This window comes from Drosophila erecta, unplaced genomic scaffold, assembly GCF_003286155.1.
Source record: "Drosophila erecta strain 14021-0224.00,06,07 unplaced genomic scaffold, DereRS2 tig00000000-arrow-pilon, whole genome shotgun sequence".
Lineage (NCBI taxonomy): Eukaryota > Metazoa > Arthropoda > Insecta > Diptera > Drosophilidae > Drosophila > Drosophila erecta.
Window position 1 is genome coordinate 22,736,218 of NW_020825194.1, and position 17,720 is coordinate 22,753,937.

The window sequence follows — 17,720 nt, forward strand, 5'->3', positions numbered from 1 at the left end:
ATACCTTTATGGCGTGAGCTCGCGTTTTTATGTTGTTACTGCATATCGTGACTTGAGCGAACACCCCTTACGTTGGCATGCTCTTCTCGAAAAATACCGGAAAAATACTGCCGAAAATACAGGGGCCGCTCTCTTCTCTTTGAATATGCAGTCTGAGGTTTTTTTATTTTGAATAAAATTTAAAGTCACTAGTTTCTATGAAAACAAGCACCTAATTAGCCTTTGACCGTGTGATTCGAGTGCCCGAGAGCCAACCGCCCGCCCCCGACCGCCCAAGCACCGTGGGCAACCTAAGAAGAGCCCCAAGCAATTGGAGGAAATTGATCAAAGACGACAGCGTGCCGCAAACCCCAAAAGAGAGCGAATCCCAGTGCGAGGTGCATGCAGCACGTTGTAATTAGGTTAGCAGCATACAGCAGCACCACATAACACGACAACATGGCACAGCAGCAGGGCATGGACTCGGCCTTGTTCGAGCGACGACTGAGGCCGGTCTATGGTGAGTGTGTCCCCGAAACGGAGGACTCCAACTACCGGGTGCAGGCTCACAGACTAACCCCAATCCTCTACAGACAACCTGGAGGTGGGCAACAACCGCAAGGCTCTGCAGGAATCCGAGAAGTTGCTCCGCAAGCATCCCACCCTGCTCTGCGCCCGGGCACTGAAAGGCCTATCCCTCCTCCGGCTGGGACGCTATGACGAAAGCCACGGATGCCTCCAGACCGTTGCCGAGGAGAAGCCCACGGACGACTCCACGCTGCAGGTGCTATCCTTCTGCTACCGCGAGATGGAACAACGTACGTATGGTTGACAACAGAGCCCACGTGGAGCCAGAGTTTGCTTGCGATTAGGTTCAGACATTTGGGTTGCCAACTCAAGGTTGCCTATTTAAGGTTGCCAACATACTACTTAAGCCTAGGTACGTTACCTCTACTGGAAGCTTTTTAGGAGTATGATGGAACCAACTAAAACCAAATATACTAGGCACCCGTGTATTACGCACTGTTTTACCACGAACTCGGTCATACTCGGTTACAATTTAGCTCTCTTGGCCCTTTGAACCCTATTCCTACACTGTAAAGCCATTGAGAATTACTGATTTTTGATATAAGGCTCCCACTTAAGGAGATATGTTGAAACGATTATTACAGACAGGATCTTGGCTTTACCAATTTAACCAATGTTAAGCTGTTTATTAATGAACCACCATTTGTAACTTAATACACCCCTTCAAATGTAAGAATATGAAGAAATTCTCTTTTGTTGCCAGTTTCAAATGCAATTTACTTAAGCCCTATATCTTTCTACAAACTAATCCTCAGTTAGAACCAAGGATTAAGTGAATGGTTAAGAAAGCTTTCTTATTCTAGTTTCACATTTTTTAGTTCTAGTTTTTGAAATTTGAAAGCTCATGTATGCCTAGGTTTTTTTTTTACCACGTCCAAATATGATATTTTAAAAATCAAAATGCTGACTTTTCTGAAATTGCAATAACATCGTTTGCCCACGTTTAGAATAGTGAAAAAAGTTCTAATTTAAAAAATATAAGACATTGAAGATAATATCGGTCTTATCAGAGAATCAAACGTTAAATCTTATTAATAAAGGCATGATTGAACTTAAAGTGTATCAAAAAGAACAGCTCACTTTTTAATAAAAAAGGATAACCAGACACCATTATACATATGTCGGTGAAGAAATTTTTTGTATATTCAAAGAACAATCATCTTTGAGCATTAGTTCCATGCCTTGTTTTATTAATAGATTTTACAAAATATATTCAGTCCTGAACTTTACAATTACATATATCATTTTTTAAATTATTTAAATACGAAACGATGGTCGATCGGATTTTTTTGAATTCATTGATCATCCAAGGTAAATTATTTAAGAAAAAACATATTAATGCCACGTCTGCCAGGCGACATCCGCGAAGTGAATCCCCTAGAGACGCCACTGCTACGCACACGAAGTGGCCACAATTCATATTTTCGTATTTTCTTGGCACGCGCACCTCTCCCGACTAATTAAAATCGCATTCTCTTAGTCGGACGTCGGGCGGCAAGTGCGTGTCAACGATCTGAATATATAGATACCTGTACCTGCAAAAGCAATCGCTAATAATATATAAATATCCGCTTCTTTGCAGTGGACAAAATTGTGGAGCTGTACCAACACGCTGTGAAGCAGAATCCGGGCAATGAGGAGCTGCTCGCCCACCTCTTCATCTCCCATGTGAGGGTGGAGGACTACAAGGCGCAGCAGGCGGTGGCCCTGCAGCTCTACAAGGCTCAGCCGAAAAATGCCTACTACTTTTGGTCGGTGATCAGCGTAGTCTTCCAGGGAATCCGTGGGCCGGAGTCGGCGTTGCCCGAGAAGCGGAAAATCTACTTGGGACTGGCGCAACGCATGGTCGACAAGCACATCAAGGAGGGCAAAATGGAGACGGAACAGGAGGCCTTTCTTTATCTACACATCCTTAAGCTGCAAAGCAAGTACCAGGAGGCGTGGGAATTCCTTACTGGTGAGCTGTGCGCGAAGCTGTACCCCGGTGCTCCAGTCAGCATGAAGTTCGAGCTGCTCAAGGAACTGGGAAACTGGCGGGAGTTGAATGAGCTGCTGCAGCAGCTGCTTGACGCAGAGTGAGCTTTAACAATAAGTATATGTATAAATATCGTTTCTAAGTTTTCTCTATCCTCAAGTCGTGATCGCTGGGACTTCTACAAGGAGTATATCCAAAGCTCGTTCGAGCTGCTTAAACTTACGCCGCAGGGCGTGGAAAACGGGGAGAAGGACTCTCTGGCCAGGTGCCAGGAGTTTCTTCAGGGCATCATTGATTCCTCAGAGCGCAAGAAAAGGGGTCCATATCTGGCACGGTTAGAGCTCCACCAGCGCATGCGAGCGGAGCAATTGCCGGCGGAAAAACTAATCGGTGACTTTGAGGAGATGGTTATTGAGTACTTCCGTCTGTTCGGTGACAAATCGTGCTGCACTCATGATATCGCCTTGTTCTTACCCTCGATCAGCATGAACCAGAGGCAAGCACTGGCCGGCAAGTTGTTGCTAGAGAGCGGAGTAACCTCCACGTCGCTTCCGAAAAATGTAAGTGTGCAAAATATGCAAATTAAGCTCTGAGTCTTACGATTGGTGTATAATTGTAGAAGGAGCAGTTGCAGAAGCATCTGTGCGCTCTGCAAATCTCTCGAATGTGTGGTTCCCACATGGACCTGCCTGTGGACCACCTGCTCGCCTTCTACACGGCGCTCAAGCTGCACTACGAACACGGCAGGAGTACTTTTGGCAAAAAGTTGCTGGCCACGGAAATGGGACCATCGGATGCATATGCCTTGCTGGCGGCAAATGTGATGTACGACCTGAGTAGACGGGAGAATAAGTCGGATCATCTGTTCGAGGCTCTGTGCCTGCTGCAGTATGTTCTGCGAAACAGTACGAGTAACTTCCACGTGAAACTGCTAAGTCTAAAGATCTACCATCTGTTTGGCTGCCAAGTGGGCGCACAGGAGATGTACGAGTATTTGGACATTAAGCAGATTCAGCTGGACTCCATGGGCTATGTGCACTGCCAACTGTTGCCTCTAGGTGGTCGCTATTCGGGTAATCGGAACGTGTACGATGCTACGCTAAAGTTCTTTACGAACAGCTATAAGGAAAGGTTGGAATACATTGCGTTAACATATCGCTTCTGTACGTTTTCCAAAATGGAGGAGTTCATGAACTTCAAGGAACGGTTAACCAACAGCTTACAGTACGTGGCCTGCTCGGTGGAGGCGCAGATCTGCGACTTGGTCAGTAGCTATGGCAATATCACGCAGAATCTGACAGCATATGTGGCGATGAGTATTGAGCCGGCGGAGGACCGGATCGCTTGGCATGAGTTGAGCGACAATCGCGACTTGGAGGCGATTATTCGATGGGACCCGCTACATGAGGTGGATGCTGCGGAGGAGCGCAAGGAGTCATTCGACCAGGAAGTTGAGGTGCTACAAGTACGCTCGCTGATGCTCCGACTCTTTGCCTCTTTCATTGACTTGTACCACGGCGCCGGCTTAAAGGATTCGGCAACGGGAGCGGAGACGACCACCTTGGAACTCCTGCGAGAGTCCTGGACGGGATTATTCCAGAGATTGCGTCTAATGAACTACAAGCCGTTGGCGCAAAAATTTCTAGTCAACCTGCTGCCCACACGCCTTCACCTGCTGCTCGACATGCCATACGAACGTTTCTTTGACGATCTCGCCCAGCTGGTCCTTGACTTGCAGAGCGGGTCGGGAAAGCTGGCCGAGCAGTGCAAGCGGGTGGGTGACAACGTTATTACGGTTATGGAGCTGTGCGTGCAGATCATCAACGAGAGCAACGAAAGCAACGGCATGGACGGTCTGTGGAAGCGGCGAGGGCAGCAGCAGAAAGTGGCTGCCAGTTTGGAGGTACATTTTTGGTAGCGAAAGCGGAAAATCTAATGTTAAACTATGTTTCTATAACTATAATTCTTCAGATGCTGTCGCTGTACGCATTCCTGCTGTCCGTGTTGAACGATAAGCTGCAGGTCAGCTCAAAGGCCAAGACCAAGAAGAAGCCAGTAGAAAACAAGGTGGATGGACCGCAGCACATCAGCGAGAAGGAGCGCAGCCAGATGTTGCAGGAGCTGATACGACAGCTGAAGCACAAGCTGGAGGCCTGCGATGCGGCCATACGTAAGTAGCTCTCAACAAATCGCGCAATGATGATGCTAGCTCATCTGAATTCTGAAATCCTTAGGCACCTGGAAGGCGCCCGTGCTGCCACGCGACCTCAGCTCCTTCATGTCTGACATGTCGTTGAAGCCGGAGGTGGAAGCCACGCTCATCGGCGACGTATCGGCCACCTTTAAGGACTCCCACGAGCTGATGGTCACCGAGCTGCGCAACCTGCTGAAAGACAAGATACGCATGGTGTCCAAGTAGATGCTTCTTTGCTGTGCAAAGGCCATCAGCCAGTACGGCCATCGTTGCCCAAACACAATCCAAGTTCATAGTTTGTTATTTAATTTTGTTAACGGATACAACCGACCTCCTACTCCTACACAACAATTATCTCGATCACCAGAGCCAAGTCAGCACTTATCAATCAATTTTCGGCATTTCCCTCGTACAACATATAGAAGTTGTAAACTTTGTAAACAAAAATTAGAAAAGAAGAAAACAAAGAAAAACGATTGCGTACCGCTTTGCAAGTAAGTCGAATAAAAGAAGAAATTGTAAAAATTAAACAAATTGTTTTTCCAGTACGTTAATTAGTATTTTCGGGCGGCTTAGATTGAGTTAAATGTACAGAGTTTTAACATTTCATTAAAGGTAAAATCAACACTGACGATTTAAATACACTATTTTGTATTACTTAACAGGGTGAAATTGTTAGGCACTAGCTACAGTATTCCCCACTTTGAAAGTACTCAGATAAGCGGTCAGTTGTGGATCATTTATATGCTGTTGGGTCTGCAGATGTGCCACGAGATTGTGAATGCGAGCGAAGCTTTTGTTGCAGAGTTGGCATCTGAAGTAACAATAGAAAGGCTATTAGGTCTGATTTAGGTTCAAACTGCATCCACCTACATGTGGGGCTTCTCGCCCGTGTGTGTTTTGTAGTGCATTTTCAGGACACTGGCGTATGTGAACTTCTTTCCGCAAGTGTGGCAGGTATAAGGACGCTCATTTCGATGGGTTCTGTGAAGGAATCAAATTTAGTTAGCAAGACTTTAGCTTTAGCAAGTAATAATTTCTGTATACCTTTCATGCTTAACGAGAGAGGTGCGATCCGCGAAGCTGCGATGACAATATTGGCAGGTATATGGTTTGGCTCCCGTGTGCTGGCGGATGTGGCGCTTCAGCTGGTAGTTAACGTGAAAGCTCTTGTGGCAGATCCTAAAAAGAGCCGCATGACGGGGAAAAGTAAATACACAAGAACCTGGGAAGTAAACCTACTCGCACTCGTAGGGCCGCTCATCGTTGTGCCTTCTCATGTGGGTGTCTAGGGTGCTCTTCCTGGGATATCCATTGCCACAGATCTCGCACACATGTATTTTGGCAGTGACGGACGCAGCAGGAGCAGGTTCTGGCGCAGGATGAGGAGCAGGTAGCGTTTGCACCGTCAGTACCGTAGGTCTCTCCTTTTCCGACGGTGCAGGTGTCATTTCCTCGATGGGATCTTCCGTAGACCAAACTCCATCTTCAAGTACCTCATCCTCTAGTGATTCGAACTGCTCAGTCTCAATTGGCGGCGGAGTTGTAGGACCCACCACTTGCACCACCTCCTTAACCACCTTTTGCTCGACTGCATCCTTGACCACGTATTCCCTGAGAAATTTATTGGAGCGCTGGCAAATCTGACGGAATTTGTGGGCTAGAGTTAGGAAGGCCTTGCATCTGAGGCAGATTTTCGTTGGCAGCGCTTGCTCTTCAGTTGCCTTAATCTACGGGTGAGACAGTACTTGGATTTAATGAAAAATATCACAGTAAACAAAAGGATCCCACCTGAATTCCACTTAAACTTTCGATTTTGTCGCAGAGGGATACGCCACCGGGCAGCTTATCGTCTGCCGTCTGGAAAATGGACACCATGTGGGCTTCGCCATCCTGCAGACAAGTCCTGCACAGGGTCATCATGTTCAGTCGTATCTCCATTTGAACCAAACGAGTTGGCCGACAAAAATTAACGATCAAAATAACTCTGCTTCCTCTTCGCTATTTGGTATTCATCGATATTTATCGAAGGGACGTTTGTCATTCGCCCCGAAGCCGCACAAATTTTAATTGTTTGTTTGGGTGGTCGGTAAACAAAATCATTGGATATTTCGAAATTTGTACTGGCGATAAGAGAACAATGCATACCAACGTGGATAGCAAGGACCTACAGTGCCGCATTTGCTTGGTGCAGCCAAAGGACGAGTCCCTCATGTCCACGGAGCCGGATTTTCCAGATCAAATCAAACGGTGCACTGGAATTGAGGTGGATGTTTGAATATCTGCGTTATGATATATATTAACTCACAAAACCCTATCCACAGTTGCGGGAGAGTCCCAACTGGCCCAATCGCATCTGCACCAGCTGCGCCCTGCTTCTCAGAGCAGCCCTCAAACTCAGATCCCTTTGCCAGCAGACGGAGAAGGAGCTGAAGGAGCAGAAACTGCTGGAGATCAACATAGAGATTATTCACGATGAGCAGGAGACCACAAAGAAGAAAAGGGATTCAAAAGACCTTTCCAAGAATGAGGCTACCGGCAGCGACAGCGAGGTCGAGTACGAGTACCTGGAGTCCTACGATGTGACGCTGGAGAGCAGCGAGGATGTGGCATGTAGTGCCGATGAATTGGTCAGCATAGAGCCCGCCAACTCCGCTCCAGAGGAATCGGTCTATTCACTCAGTCCCAAACCGCAAACGTTTGAGGATGAGGACTCCGGACAGGCTGCATCCTTTACCTGCAATATATGCAACAACGTCTATTCTGAGCGTGTAAAGTTGACCAACCACATGAAAGTCCACAGCACGGAGAAACCCCACGAGTGCGAGTAAGCAGGGATTTGGATTTGTCCCTACTGTATCCTATATCATTAATTTCCTTACCTTGTAGGATCTGCCATAAACGTTTCCGCCAGACTCCGCAGCTGGCGAGGCACATGAACACGCACACTGGCAATCGTCCCTACAAATGTGACTACTGCGACTCCAGATTCGCCGATCCTTCCACACGCATTAAGCATCAGAGGTAAACAAAAACATATTTATAGGGCTGTCATAACTGGAACACAAGAGATCGATTTCTGTTAATTAGCTTGAACTTCGATTCTTACTATATCTAAAGTTCTGACACTCTTTAAGTATTGACTATCCTTATATCTAATTTTGACCTTAATTACACTTTAGGATTCACACCAACGAACGACCGTACAAATGCAAGTTCTGCGGCAAGTCCTTCGGCTACTCCAACGTTCTCCGGGTTCACTTAAAGACCCATACGGGTGAGCGGCCGTTTAGCTGCCAGTACTGCCAGAAGTCCTTCTCCCAGCTGCACCATAAAAACACCCACGAAAAATCACACAAAACGCCGAAAGAGGCGAAAACATGGCAGTGACTGAAGCGAAAAATGAAAGCGCAAATTACACATATTTCTCTTTGTAAATTGTACTATATTGTGTACTATAGAAGTTGTAAGCTATAAGAGGGTACCACTATAAAATTTTCTAAGTAAAACGGGTTGATCATATTTTCTTTTTTAATTGTTTGTAAGAAAAATAAAACCACAATTGTACAGTTAATTAGACAAAATAATATTTCCTGGGTACATTTATTTGCTTAATGGAAGAACTTAACAATGGCTTTTTAATGCTTAGACTAAACTTTTCATATAAGATAAAAAGAACGAGTCCCTCTTTGCGAAACTAACTTGGGAATTCTGGCGTTTCCCCCTTGACATCTTCTCCTTTGGTGCTCATTTCTACGTCAGCTTTCCAGGGGCCGACACGTCTATCATGCGTCCCCCGATGCAATCGCATTTTGTAGGCCTTCACAAATCCCTTGCCGCAAAGATCACAACTGAAAGAGAGTAGCGCTCATTACAGGAGAATGGAGCGGTGTAATATGTTGATACTTACACGTGCGGCTTCTCCCCCGTGTGAATCATCTTGTGGAACTTCAGGTTGTCCGAGTAGGTAAACGTTCTAGAGCAAACGTCGCACTCGTAGGGACGCTCCTTGGTGTGAATTCTGGAGAGGATTAAAGTTAGTTTGGTTTATTTCCATCGGCATTTTGGCGTCAGTCAGATCACCTGTGATGTTTGGTTTTGGTGGATCGATCGGCGAAAGCAGCTGGACAGTAGTTGCACTTGTAAGGTCGATTCCCCGTGTGCGTGTTCATGTGCCGCACCAGCTGTTGATTCTGTACAAAGCCTCTTCCGCAGATCCTATAAAAAGGGATTTTATTAGCCAGAGCGATTATTTATTATCCAACCTTTCAACTTACTCGCACTCGTGTGGTTTTATGCCGGAATGGAATTTCATGTGCTCGGTGAGGCGCGCCTGAGTCGGATAGATATTTCCGCACACATCGCAGATGTATGTGCTCAGCTTATTTCGCGGCTTCCTGCCGAGCTTCTTTTTTACAGGCTCCACTTCTTGGGTAGTTTTTTGGTATGCAACATGCTGACTGCCAGTTCGATCGCGTGTTTCCGGCCTAGTATGAGCTGGGACATACTCTTCGTCTGAACTGAGTGTGTCCTCAGTAATTTCTTCTTCGGGCAGTTCTACAGTGGCAACAGCTGTGACGGAAGAGCTCTTTTCCTGTGTGATTTCCGGCGAGTTATCGTTGCTGAGTAGTTCATATTCCTCATATTCAGCATAAGGTTCAGCCTTATCGATCTCAGTCTGCACCGGCTGCGTGGGATCGTCCTCACCGAACATATTGGTATCGTCGGCGTCGGCATCCTCCACGACGTAGGTGATAACCTGCTGTTGGTGATGCTCCGGCTGGTGGAAATCCTCCTCGCTCTCCACTTTCATGCCGCCATCCAGCTGGCTGGCGTCCTCCTCCCAAGTCTTGAGCACGCTCTCCACCGAAAGGTCCTCCGAGCTGTTCAGCAACTCTCCTTCGCCGGCGGCATTGGCGTTGCTAGCCTCCCGCACCAACATGTCCATAATGTGTTGATGGGATCGCTGGCAGGTCAGTCGGAACTTGTAGCAGAGCCGCAGGCAGCGCACGCACTTGCTGCACATCTTGTCCGGGAAGTTGTCATCTAGGCTGACCTGTGAGGAGGAATAATTGCCGTTGAAAATGCACACATGCACCAGGTGTCCCACTTACTGGAATGCCTGCGCAAATGTGCAGCATTTGGTCCAGGCGCGTGCTAGCCGTTTCGCTGAATATCTCATGGAGCAGCTCCTCGCCCTCGCTGGGGTTGTTCAGGCAAACGCGGCACACAACCCACTTCTCGTTGGACTCAGTTTTCATGGCTAATTCCATAAAACAATTACTTCGGTTATTCCAAAAGATTCAAACAGCTGAATGAAAGCGTCCACGGCCATTGGCCATTCACAGCGAAACGCGGTGCCCATAGTTGATACGGTGAATGCACGCTATGAACGACTACATGGATGGTACAGTATACATAGCTGTATGTGCAATTTTAACTGCAATTTTTATTAGATAAATCACCTCATAATGTAAGATTTGGACTTTCGCAAACTCGTTTATACTTTGTTGACTTAGTAATAAAGAAACACAGTTTCCCATTAAAATTTTTCTGTTTTATTGAACTATGAAAATAAAAATTTACCAAAGTTTACTGCTTCTTTCCAATGCAATACATTATACATTTACTTAATAAGAAGCATACAAATATGACTTCATATTTAAAAGCTTTATATACCTGGCTAATTGCAAATCCATTATCAATAATTTATTTAATATATCAAGTACCGAACAGAACACCCCTAGCGGGGAACCGCCGAACCGTGGTCACCCTGTGTCGCGTCATTCGCCTTGCAACGCGTTCACTTCGCTCCAGACTACAATATATTTTTTTGGCGTCGTCTTCGTCCAGCGAGCGTGCTAATCGAAATATTAGAGTGGAGAATAGCTTCCTGGAATAGATCCACCTCCTATTCGCGACAATGAGAGACTCGGCGGCACATGCGAGTCCGGCGGCGGCGCCAGCGACCACGCAGAAGTGGATCGTTTGCCGGGTTTGCCTGCAGCAGCCCAAGGAGCCCATGGCCAGCATTTTCAACGACGATTCGGAGAAGGATCTGACCAACATGATTCGAGAGTGCGGCGGCGTGCCCGTAAGTTTGTCCCATTGGACCCCCAAACAATGTAATAACGCAATTTCCTTGGCAGATCAAACAGTTCGATCACTATCCGGACAAGATATGCGAGAAGTGCTTCAGGGTGCTGAAAATGGCATTCAAGTTCAGAGAGACCTGCCAAAGATCGTACGGCCATCTGCGGCAGTTCGTCGGTCCCGTGGAGGTGGAGCAGCGAACACCGGAGAAGAAAAGTGCAGAGCCATCTACCAAGCTGGAGCAGGATCGCGATCCTGATGAGGCGGAGCAGGAGCCAGAACATGAGGAGGAAGAAGAGGAGGTGGACCTGGACGAGAGCCATTATGCCGAGGCGGAGAATGCCGCTGAAGCTCAGGGAGGCGTCTTCCAAGACGAGCTGGAGGATGGCATCCTCGTGGAACTGGAAAAGGATCGCATTATCCATGTGAAAAACGAGCAAGTGGAGGAGGACGGCATTATCGAAGAGGTTTATGACGTGTACGAGACCTACGAGGGCGACGTCATCACAGAGCAAGACTACGACCATGAGATGGCCGATCAATCCCTGTCCGAATTATCTGCCGAAATCGAATACTTGGATCAGGTCGAACACGATCAGTTGACCGAAAGTGCCCACGAGGACGATGCGGATGGCGATCTGAACTCAACCGAAGAGGAGTTCGTTCCCACAAAAAGTGTTCGCGCATCCATCAATGCGCGAAATGCCATTAAGCGCAGAGTGAATCCCCGCAGGTCCGCTACATCGACGACATCGGTGGCTGTTGAATCAGGAACCTCCAAGACAACTGCCCGCGGCAATCCACTTAAGGCACGGCGGGGTAACAGTGATGCGCCAGGCGGCAAAATGGTCATCAAATCCGAGGAGGGCATCTCCATTGGCGAGGTGCTGGCGCGTAAGCATTCCGGCATCAAGACCAAGGGCGGCCACAAGATCCTTGTAGGCGACAAGAAGGAGTTCAAGTACATCTGCGATGTCTGTGGCAACATGTATCCCTCCCAGAGTCGCCTTACCGAGCACATCAAGGTCCACTCCGGCGTAAAGCCCCACGAGTGCGAGTAAGTTGCTTCATAGTCTTTACTGAGTGTACTATGTTCTTTGTTCATAGTCTTTACTGAGTGTACTATGTTCTTTGCAGTGTCTTAATGGGGTAAAATGATTGTGTTGAAGGATAATCATGAAGTAAAATAATAGGGAATGGGATTAATAATTTTAATCCATGTAGAAACAATACATTCAACAATCTGGTGTCTCCTGGGAATCGTCGAAATATTTCTTCTCAATAAGTCCTTTTAAACTACTCTTATTTTCAGGATCTGTGGTCACTGTTTCGCCCAGGCTCAGCAATTGGCGCGCCACATGAACACCCACACTGGAAACCGGCCGTACAAATGCAGCTATTGCCCGGCAGCCTTCGCCGACTTGTCCACTCGTAACAAGCACCACAGGTAAGCTTGTGAGCTCCAATCCAATTCAGATTTAATTGAATAATTACCTCCCGCAGAATCCACACCAACGAGCGTCCCTACGAGTGCGACGTTTGCCACAAGACATTCACTTACACCAACACATTGAAGTTCCACAAAATGATTCATACGGGAGAGAAGCCGCACGTGTAAGTTTCGCTTTCCCCTGCGGATATTCTCTATTCCATATTCTCTAGCACGAACTTTCACTGTTTGATAAATTGTGTGTGTGGACTGTTTCAGAAGCAGCTTGGGTTTTTGAGATAAATGTATAGAGTTGTTAGAGATATAGAAGTTTATAAAAATATACTTTTTATTCTATAAGAATGTACAATTCACAGTGGAAACTATTTTGAAAGAGCTATGCTGTTTCAAAAGATTACGACATATTTTACGATCTTTACGTAATATTAGTGGTTCGAGTTAATTTGATTGTTTATTGGGTGTCTGAGGGGTAAATAAGATTAGGTAAACAGGGAAAGAAAGGCTTGACGAGTGTTTAAATATTATAAGTTATAATTAAGTCATAAATTAATCAAGAGTTCGCAGTTCTTTTAAGTTAATTCAAAACATGTTTACTCTCTTCAGCTGCGAAGTGTGCGGCAAGGGATTCCCGCAGGCGTACAAACTGCGCAACCACCGGATCATCCACGAGAGGCGCGGCCAATCCACACGGGAATCTGTCACCGGACTGCTGCCCTACGACACGGCCAACATCGTTGGCCTGGAGATGTAAATTTCGAGCGAGGCCTCCTCGTCGTCCCAAAGCGACACTTTAAACTTTAAAGAGACACACGCGTGTAATTACACATCTAAGTATATTGATGAAATTTAAGTCTAGCCTAATTATGCGGAAATAAATTAAGAATAGCTGCGCAGATGGTCTTGGCGTCGGTCTCGTCCGGATAGAGCTGCAGTACAGCATGTACCTGGTGCGGCGGGAACAGGCTACCCAGGTGATAGCGAAGCAACCGGCGCTGCTCCTCCCGCGGAAGCTGCTGCGAGGCGTGCAGTTCCTCGTTGATGCGCGAATCGGAGGCGGACAGATGGGCGAAGTTGTGAGCGGGCAGTGGCAGACCCAGTCCCTGATCCGTGACCGGGGCGGATGGCGTGCGCGTCAGATACTGGTGGTGATAGTTGGAGTTGGACTGCTGATGCTGTTGCTGTGCCTGGGGCTGTTGTTGCTGGAGGGGAGCACTGTAGGTGGGCACCAGGAGGCGGTAGGTGGGCGGCGGTTGTTGGCGCTGCAGCTTCTTGTGGCGGTTGGGCTGGTTGGATTCCACAGAGCCCTCCGAAAGCTCTATTTGAGTGGAGAAGCCCTGACACACCTGTTCGATGGTATTGGACTTGGTGCGCCCCAGTGGCTCCCGGCTAATCAATGAGCTGATCTTCACATTGTTGTTGATGCCACCAAGACTGACCATCTGTTGACCACCGTTCGTGTGCAGGGGTGCACTGTGGGAGGCCTGCAGCGGGAGGCGCTGCAGCAGTGGCCCCTGATTGTGATGCCGGAACTTGCACTTCTGCCCGTAGGTGCACTTCTTGCCGTACGGACACAACTGCTGCGCATCCGCCATTTTCTGCTGCGTCTGCGAGCACAGGAAGAGGTCCAGGTTTGGACCCGATCTGCCCAGCGGATCATCGGGTGGCATGAAGATGTCATTTACGAACGAGTACATCAACAGTCGCTCCTGCACCACGCGCCTGAACTCGTTGCTTTCCAGGATCAGATCCCTGTAGTTGTCGTTGGACACCACAATGCCGTCCGTTTCCACTGCTAGCTTAAGTATGAAGCGGTCATCGTAACAGGACACACGCTTGCCATCCAGATGTCGCGATGGCGTGAAAACCAAGAATCGTTCGTGCTCCAGCTCGTAGAGCAGCTCCTGGTCGGCTATGTTGTTGTTTGCCATCTCCTTGCGCCAGTTGGGCACAAAGGCGGTGATGTCGCGATGTCCACGCTGCCGGAACCAGTCCACACAGATGCGGATGCCGCGGCAGGAGAATATCAGGTTGTTGCCGTGGGAAAGGGCAACATTACTGCCATCGATTACAATGTGTCGCAAGGCAGAGATGTTGCCACCGGCGGTGGAGGAGGAATGAGTGGTAGTCATGCTGGACGGGCTTCCGCCCCCGCCGATGTGGGCGGGCCGTGGTGCATCGGCCGTCAGCTTGATCAACTCCGCCAGCAGCTCGTTCTGCTTGGCTTCCGAGCCCAGGCGCGTCAGCGCCGAATGGATGGACTGCTCGCTGTAGCCCAGCTTCTTGGCGAACTCCAGGTTCTGGCGCTCCGTCGTGCGGCTGGGACTCTCATCGTCGTCGGAACAGCTTTCCTGCTTTCTCACTAGCAACTTGTTGCTGCTGCCGTGATGTTGTTGCTGCTGTTGTTGTTGCTGTTGCTGCCCTGGCTGATGTTTGTGTTGCTCCTGCACTTCGCAGTCCATTTTGATGCGCATCTAACTGACCAGCGGCTGGCTATCCTTCGGCTGCTCGCACCTGCTCTTTGTGTAGCCCGATTCCTTGCGTTTTAGCTGTCCTCTGCAGCAAGTTCCGTCTATTTACATTTACAGACTAGAGCTGGGTTGCCCATCCGCGATGTAATCGATCTTATATCGAACGTTTCGGTACGCGAAGCCCCATTGATGCTTTGGTATCGATAGTAGCCGAGCTTGACGCTTTAAGATGCGTTCATCGCTAGTTTGGGAGAACCGGAAACGGACTCAGAAATTCACAGATTCATCTTCCGCTTATTCTGGATTGAAAAATGTCCGCGAAACATTTTCGTTTCTTGAAAAAATTGAGCCTAATCTTATCTTAATATTAGAAGAGTTTCCACTTTACATATTTATTTATATCTAAATTATTGCTGCTTATTTTTCGTCAAAACTTAAATATTGTATTTCAGTTATGATTGAAAGTTTAAAAATAATTCCACCATTCTTTAATCAGAAAAGTATGTTTTTGTGTATCATTATTAAATAATTAAACGAAATATTTTAGAATGAATATGAGCTCTATCTTATCAAATAATAATAATTTAATAATATTCGACTTATTCGTATTCCATTAAAGATCCATGCAATCAAAACATATTAAGTATATTTTTATAATATAATAATATTAATACTTACTTACTATTTTTTAAAGACCTTTAAATAAAACACCAGCTTGAATTTAGTAACATGCATAAACATTTCTTTATTGTATTGTTGTACATAAAGTATTTCGAATATAGTTTTAACAATTTTCCACTACTATCAACATTTATAGATCTCACTTAGTTAGATTTAATTATTTAAAATAAAGTACACGTTTTTTCGTATTGAATTCTTTGTTTCATTGTACGTTTGGTCCCCCTTTTCATGACAAAAAGGATGCACTGCCTCGAATTAGCTACAAATTCAATAGTTTACTAGGTATAAGTGGTCACATCTATCTTGGTTACATAGATATCTATATGCTACGGTCGAAGTGCAATTGGATAAATGCATATACAATACGCAATACGTCCCTTCCTTCCAGCGACACTAAAGTAATTTCATTAATTTCGTTTCGTCCTGCAGCGTCCTTTCATCTTTGGCCAAGTCATGTGGCAATTAGTGGGACAGCGCTACATAAAAAAAACTATAAAACTGGACGTAAAGTTCACTACGTATGCCGTGGGAGGATTTTTCGAGGGTGGCTATATTTCTGGGTCCGCTTAAAAAGGAACGAGTCATTCATTTCGCACGCAGGGAAAGTGAGTTTCCCTAAAAGGATAGGATGCATCTTATTTTGAGGGGCGAATCCTCCTCCTAAACTCAATTTTTCCTGACTCAGACACTCGACAAGTGCAAAAATTTGTGCTCCAATCATATTTTTATTATGGTCATCGTAAAATTTATTGTTGCTCTATGAGCGTGTTTTGGATTTTTATGCTGGCGTTTTCCTTGCTTAACGGATAATTAGTAAAGTCCCTTTCCTTCCCTTGCTTTGAATCCTTGTCTATTTTTGATGATGCACTTTTAAGCAACATTTCGGTGGTTGAGTGTCAAGTTAACTTTTGTGTTTCGGCTTGTGGTCAAAGTTTTGTCTTTTGAGGCGAAGCAATAAAAGAGGTTAAAGAAACTTAAGTAGCAGCACAACTGAACAAAGAAAATCTTGGAAAATATAATAAAGCTATAAAATATAGCAACAAAGAACATACTCGCCACCTTACTTTAAGTCCTTCGACGTATATCCTTCAACTTAAAATCTTCTCCGAGTTTATTTTCCAAGTCAATAGACCCATTTGGTCACAAGTAATTCGTCTGGCTCTGCCTTAAGTGCCCTCCATCCGGAGGATCTAGAAAGGACTCGCTCACCACGTGGTTGCCAGGCAATAGATGAGCTCTCATCAGGGCCTGCCAATTTGTCAAACGATAATTTCTGGTCCAACGAACTTTGTCATTTATCAGTTGTTTAATTTTTAAAAGCATTTCCAGGGGATAAGGCCCCCTGCCCACCGAACTCGAGTTATTTGTTTGCTCTTAGGCCTCTTGATGTGCCTAAAAAGGCAGGAAAAACAGCCAAATGCCTCGAAACCGATGACGGAGGTTGTCTAAGCTGATTAACCATGAGTTCCCGACACATGGCCAGAAGGGGATGTGTGTTGGTTTTTTCGATCCAGGATGTGAGATGGTTATTTTTGTGGGACCTTCCGCCTGGCATGCGCTTTAATTTATGCCCACTGCTCTGTTTGCCACTCTGTAGGGCCTTTAAATGTGGTCCATTTTGCTCTAGTTTAATGCCAACTCTTTCTGGCCTTTATCTTTCTCTTATTTCCCTTGGAATCGCTTTGCTACCACGGAATCGCTGGGCGATTTCCCTTATTGTTCCTTAACGCTTTGTTCGTGTGCACTGCACCCAGTTTCCGCTACTGTTTTTATTATTACAGCCTCGAGCCACGGTCTTGAACCCCAATCCAAAAAAAGCGGATCCCACAGAGCATCAAGGAAGAAGGCCACCAAAAAGGGATATAAGAAAAGTCACCCACTAGCTGGTGGGTCTTATCCCTTTCCATTGGATGGTTAAATGCTCCCGTGCTGTCAATACTCGAAATTGGAATGTGTGTACGAGCACACCGAAAACAGTCTGCCAAAAGTTAAAAACTACTATTAATATCAATGCGAATGAAAATAATTTTGAAATAATCTAAAAAGCTATAAAAAAAACAGATTTAAATGAAGTATTAATCAAATTTCATGCATAAATCAAAATCCATATTGGTATACTTATTTTTAGGGCTTTCCTGTTTTTGTATTATTTTTAATATTACATTTCTTCTTGGAAATGGATCAAACTTCATTGGTTATCCTGCCAGCAGGGCTGTGTTGTCTTTGGTTTATTCATCCTCAATATTGGTTGCTTTGGTTGAAGCCTGTTAAATAAAGCTTTTGTATATGTAA

General features: G+C 46.2%; 6 protein-coding genes across 6 annotated transcripts; 3 read left to right on the top strand and 3 right to left on the bottom strand.

The window, feature by feature from the left end:
* The first annotated feature begins 80 nt into the window (after nucleotides 1-80).
* Nucleotides 81-5,267, top strand: LOC6553943 (phagocyte signaling-impaired protein). The gene is made up of 7 exons (XM_001979433.3): nucleotides 81-499; nucleotides 573-797; nucleotides 2,150-2,642; nucleotides 2,703-3,102; nucleotides 3,162-4,445; nucleotides 4,514-4,712; nucleotides 4,777-5,267. Exons 1-7 carry the CDS (start codon nucleotides 439-441, stop codon nucleotides 4,959-4,961), a joined length of 2,847 nt encoding a protein of 948 aa, XP_001979469.1. The 5' UTR covers nucleotides 81-438; the 3' UTR covers nucleotides 4,962-5,267.
* Nucleotides 5,268-5,282: 15 nt separating this feature from the next.
* Nucleotides 5,283-6,756, bottom strand: LOC6553942 (transcription factor Ouib). Its single transcript, XM_001979432.3, has 5 exons — nucleotides 6,528-6,756; nucleotides 5,979-6,466; nucleotides 5,784-5,918; nucleotides 5,610-5,720; nucleotides 5,283-5,550 (listed from the first exon to the last, which is right to left on the bottom strand). The coding sequence occupies exons 1-5, from the start codon at nucleotides 6,675-6,677 to the stop codon at nucleotides 5,412-5,414; spliced, it is 1,023 nt and encodes a 340-aa protein (XP_001979468.1). The 5' UTR covers nucleotides 6,678-6,756; the 3' UTR covers nucleotides 5,283-5,411.
* On the top strand, nucleotides 6,746-8,304 carry LOC6553941 (zinc finger protein 774). The gene is made up of 4 exons (XM_001979431.3): nucleotides 6,746-7,002; nucleotides 7,061-7,563; nucleotides 7,626-7,760; nucleotides 7,919-8,304. Exons 1-4 carry the CDS (start codon nucleotides 6,877-6,879, stop codon nucleotides 8,124-8,126), a joined length of 972 nt encoding a protein of 323 aa, XP_001979467.1. The 5' UTR covers nucleotides 6,746-6,876; the 3' UTR covers nucleotides 8,127-8,304.
* Nucleotides 8,305-8,331: 27 nt separating this feature from the next.
* On the bottom strand, nucleotides 8,332-10,098 carry LOC6553956 (zinc finger protein 233). Its single transcript, XM_001979430.3, has 5 exons — nucleotides 9,851-10,098; nucleotides 9,014-9,792; nucleotides 8,820-8,954; nucleotides 8,647-8,757; nucleotides 8,332-8,587 (listed from the first exon to the last, which is right to left on the bottom strand). The coding sequence occupies exons 1-5, from the start codon at nucleotides 10,007-10,009 to the stop codon at nucleotides 8,434-8,436; spliced, it is 1,338 nt and encodes a 445-aa protein (XP_001979466.3). The 5' UTR covers nucleotides 10,010-10,098; the 3' UTR covers nucleotides 8,332-8,433.
* Nucleotides 10,099-10,502: 404 nt separating this feature from the next.
* Nucleotides 10,503-13,172, top strand: LOC6553955 (zinc finger protein 37). The gene is made up of 5 exons (XM_001979429.3): nucleotides 10,503-10,830; nucleotides 10,886-11,886; nucleotides 12,142-12,276; nucleotides 12,333-12,443; nucleotides 12,883-13,172. The coding sequence occupies exons 1-5, from the start codon at nucleotides 10,660-10,662 to the stop codon at nucleotides 13,028-13,030; spliced, it is 1,566 nt and encodes a 521-aa protein (XP_001979465.1). The 5' UTR covers nucleotides 10,503-10,659; the 3' UTR covers nucleotides 13,031-13,172.
* On the bottom strand, nucleotides 12,470-14,902 carry LOC6553954 (endoribonuclease ZC3H12A). Its single transcript, XM_001979428.3, has one exon. The coding sequence runs from the start codon at nucleotides 14,748-14,750 to the stop codon at nucleotides 13,137-13,139; it is 1,614 nt and encodes a 537-aa protein (XP_001979464.1). The 5' UTR covers nucleotides 14,751-14,902; the 3' UTR covers nucleotides 12,470-13,136.
* Nucleotides 14,903-17,720: the final 2,818 nt, after the last annotated feature.